We start from the raw sequence: 3,105 nt of genomic DNA, 5'->3' as shown, positions 1-3,105 counted from the left end.
AATTAATTATTAGTTAATGCAGTTTACTAGACAGACGTTGGAAGTTAGTGTTCTAATTATAATTACAATTTAATAACAATTCGTGATTTAAACTAGAAGAAAGATTGTTTATTTTTGAAACAGGAAATGGAACTGGGATGTTTTGTTTTGAGCATTAATATCTTAAAAAGGTTTGCATCAGTTTTTTTTTTTCTGTTTCATTCTGCTGTCCCTCGGGTCGATTCAATGCAGTATCTGATTCAACGTTGCTTTACGTCTTAAATGGTAAGAAACCAAGGCCATCATCTCCATGATCATTTTGTCATATTGTGTTTGCAGAAACATGACTGAGTGAAAACTCTTTGTGAAAGAAGCAAACTTAAGTTGGCAAAGGTTGCGATCACACTGCAGCCTGAAGTGACCCAATTCAGATATATATATATATTTTGTTTTTTAAAGCATTAGACAGTCAAACAATATAGAGAACATAGATTTTTCTGTCTCATTGTTGTATGTCAATTTTACATCTTTTTGTGTTTTTTTGGAAACAGAGGAGTGAAGGTGAGCAGGGACCACCATGGGGACTGTATTCCCCTCTTTCCTCGCTGCAGTTGACCGACTGTCCTGGTCGCTCCTTGCTCTGTTTACATCATGGATAGTCCTGGGTTCAGCAGACACAAAGCAGACAAGCTGGCCATTACACTCCAAGAAGCCAGTTCTCTTTGTCTGGAATGCTCCCACTCAAGAGTGTGAGACACATGAAGGTGTTAAGTTATCATTAGACCAGTTTGACATAGTGTCATCCCCCACTCAGGGCTATACCCGGCAGACTCTCTCATTTTTCTATAAGGACCACCTTGGGCATTATCCCTATTATGACGCTGAAGACGTACAAGTGATTGGGGGCATTCCACAACGTGTCAATCTCTCTCAGCACTTTGAAAGAATGTCAAAGGATCTAGATACATACATACCAGACCGCCAGGCTAAAGGTCTGTCTGTCATTGACTGGGAGGAATGGCGCCCCTTGTGGGTTCGAAACTGGTCTGCCAAAGATGTCTATAGAAGGAGATCACGTGAACTGGTGGCCAGAAAGAACTCTAGGTTGACTCAAGAGCAAGTGGCGACTGCTGCAAAAGAAGAATTTGAATTTGCGGCTCGTGAATTCCTGCAGGGGACCCTGAGACAGGGTAAAAAATTGAGACCGAATAAGCTGTGGGGCTTCTACCTGTTTCCTGATTGTTACAACCATGACTACAAAGGGAAAATGGAAAGCTACACAGGACGTTGTCCTGATGTTGAGATTGAGCGCAATGATGAACTGAACTGGCTGTGGAATGAAAGCACCGCCCTTTTCCCCTCAATATACCTGGATCCTGACCTGCGCTCCACTGATCAGGCACGCCTGTTTGTCCTGAACAGGGTGAAGGAGGCAATGCGCCTTGCATCTGTTGGGGATGGATTGGCACGTCCTGTTTTTGTTTATAGCCGACCCACTTACAATAATGAGATGACCCTTTTAACTGAGGTTGGTTGATTGGAGGAAATAGTGCTGTTTTAATCGATTATTTTAGTAATCAAGTAATCTTTCAATTATTCTTATGATTAATCAAGCAATCCGATAAAAAATTCGAAAAAGTTATTGGTAAATACTGTTGGATTAACAGTAATAATATCGGACATTCACATTGTCCCAAATTTTCATGTGTGCAGTCTTAACATTTACTTTTGTGTAGCACTGAAAATTAGCCTGTAACAGTAGCACCTCACTTTTTAAGTTAACCGGGATAACAATTATACAATTTTTTTATTATTTTCAATGTAATAATAAAGGAGTAGGATCATAAAAAACATAGAAATTGTCTGTACTCCAGACTTTAGTCTATATTTTGAAATTCAGTCAGTTTTATTGATTAACTCTCACTTTTCCCAGCCATTTATAGCTTTTGTGTCAATTTCTCTGTGTGGCACCTTCGTCACACACAGAGAAACTCACGCAAACCATCTGTTGTGACCGGGATGGTAGGAAATTTATTTTCCTGTTCGTCCGTAAACCTAATCTATTCATCAGCTAATGCAGCCCGATATGTTCCCTCTACATGTCTCTGCTCCACCCATATAAATCCCCCTGCCGCGCTCTGCCCCAGCCACTAGGCAGCAGCTCCAGGAGGAGAGTTACACTTTTGTAAAACTATGACCTACCTGATACAGATTTTTGTTGTTTCCTATAATTCCCAAAGTTCAAAAATATTTTATTTTTACTTTTCTATCATGATTATTTATAATTTGAACTAGGGTAATCACTGAAATATTTTTATTTAAAAAAGACAAAAAGTTTGGAGTTGATGTTTAATGTTGCCCGTAACATTTTATATTTGCAGTTAGCTCGTTAAACTTGGGCTTTACTATAAAAAAGCTAAATTTGGTGTGTATTTCTAGAGAATGTGGTTTCTTACCTAAACTGAGATTTCCAAAAGTTTCCCTGATTGTGTAAATACATCATGTTAAATGACAAACTGAGGCTGAAATTTCAAAAATATAAAACCTCATTGGTATCTACAGAGTTCAGCTCTGAGTCCATTTACTTCCTTGCTAATTCAACAAAACGCCCCGTGGGGATATAAATTGATGTTATGAGGGAAAGAAGTAACTGTCACCTGGTGAAGTCCAGCAGTCTGTCAATTAAAAATAAAAAAAACTTATAGTTTAGCTCAGATCCCATTGAAGAGTTAAATAGTTAGTTTACACCTGCTGAAAGACGTTTACTGGCCAGGTGTGTGCACTTCAAAGAATTTGGCTTCTGTTCCAATCCGCTCCTGTTGTTCAGACATTTTATATGCAATTATGTTAATTTGGTGGGAACTCAAGGTAACCCTTCACCAGATTAGTTTTTTTTCCAACTCATTGATATAAAACATGATAATTACTCATGTTATTTTCATGTTTTTGGCCTTAAAATAGCTATTATTGCTTGTACAGCATATATTTAACTGTGGTCTGTATTTACATATTGAACCAAAGCTCTATATGTAGTGAGCAGTATTCATATACATCCTTTGCAGAAAGATTTGGTCTCCACCATTGACGAGAGCGTTGCATTGGGAGCTGCAGGAGTGATCTTCTCGG

The 3,105-nt window shown here is 38.5% G+C and overlaps 1 protein-coding gene across 1 annotated transcript in view; it reads left to right on the top strand.

The window, feature by feature from the left end:
* The first annotated feature begins 176 nt into the window (after positions 1–176).
* The window catches only part of LOC106962474 (hyaluronidase-2-like), a 7,633-nt gene continuing 4,704 nt past the window's right edge, over positions 177–3,105 (top strand). Inside the window, exons 1-2 of the mRNA XM_015056911.1 lie at positions 177–264; positions 531–1,507. Of these exons, the coding sequence (XP_014912397.1) occupies positions 557–1,507 (951 nt within the window). The 5' untranslated portion in view covers positions 177–264; positions 531–556. The remainder of the gene's footprint in view (positions 265–530; positions 1,508–3,105) is intronic.

Source organism: Poecilia latipinna, unplaced genomic scaffold (genome assembly GCF_001443285.1).
Source record: "Poecilia latipinna isolate Pla-1442-1.1 unplaced genomic scaffold, P_latipinna-1.0 Scaffold1417, whole genome shotgun sequence".
In the NCBI taxonomy this organism is placed as follows: domain Eukaryota; kingdom Metazoa; phylum Chordata; class Actinopteri; order Cyprinodontiformes; family Poeciliidae; genus Poecilia; species Poecilia latipinna.
This window is presented reverse-complemented; position numbering and strand designations above follow the sequence as displayed.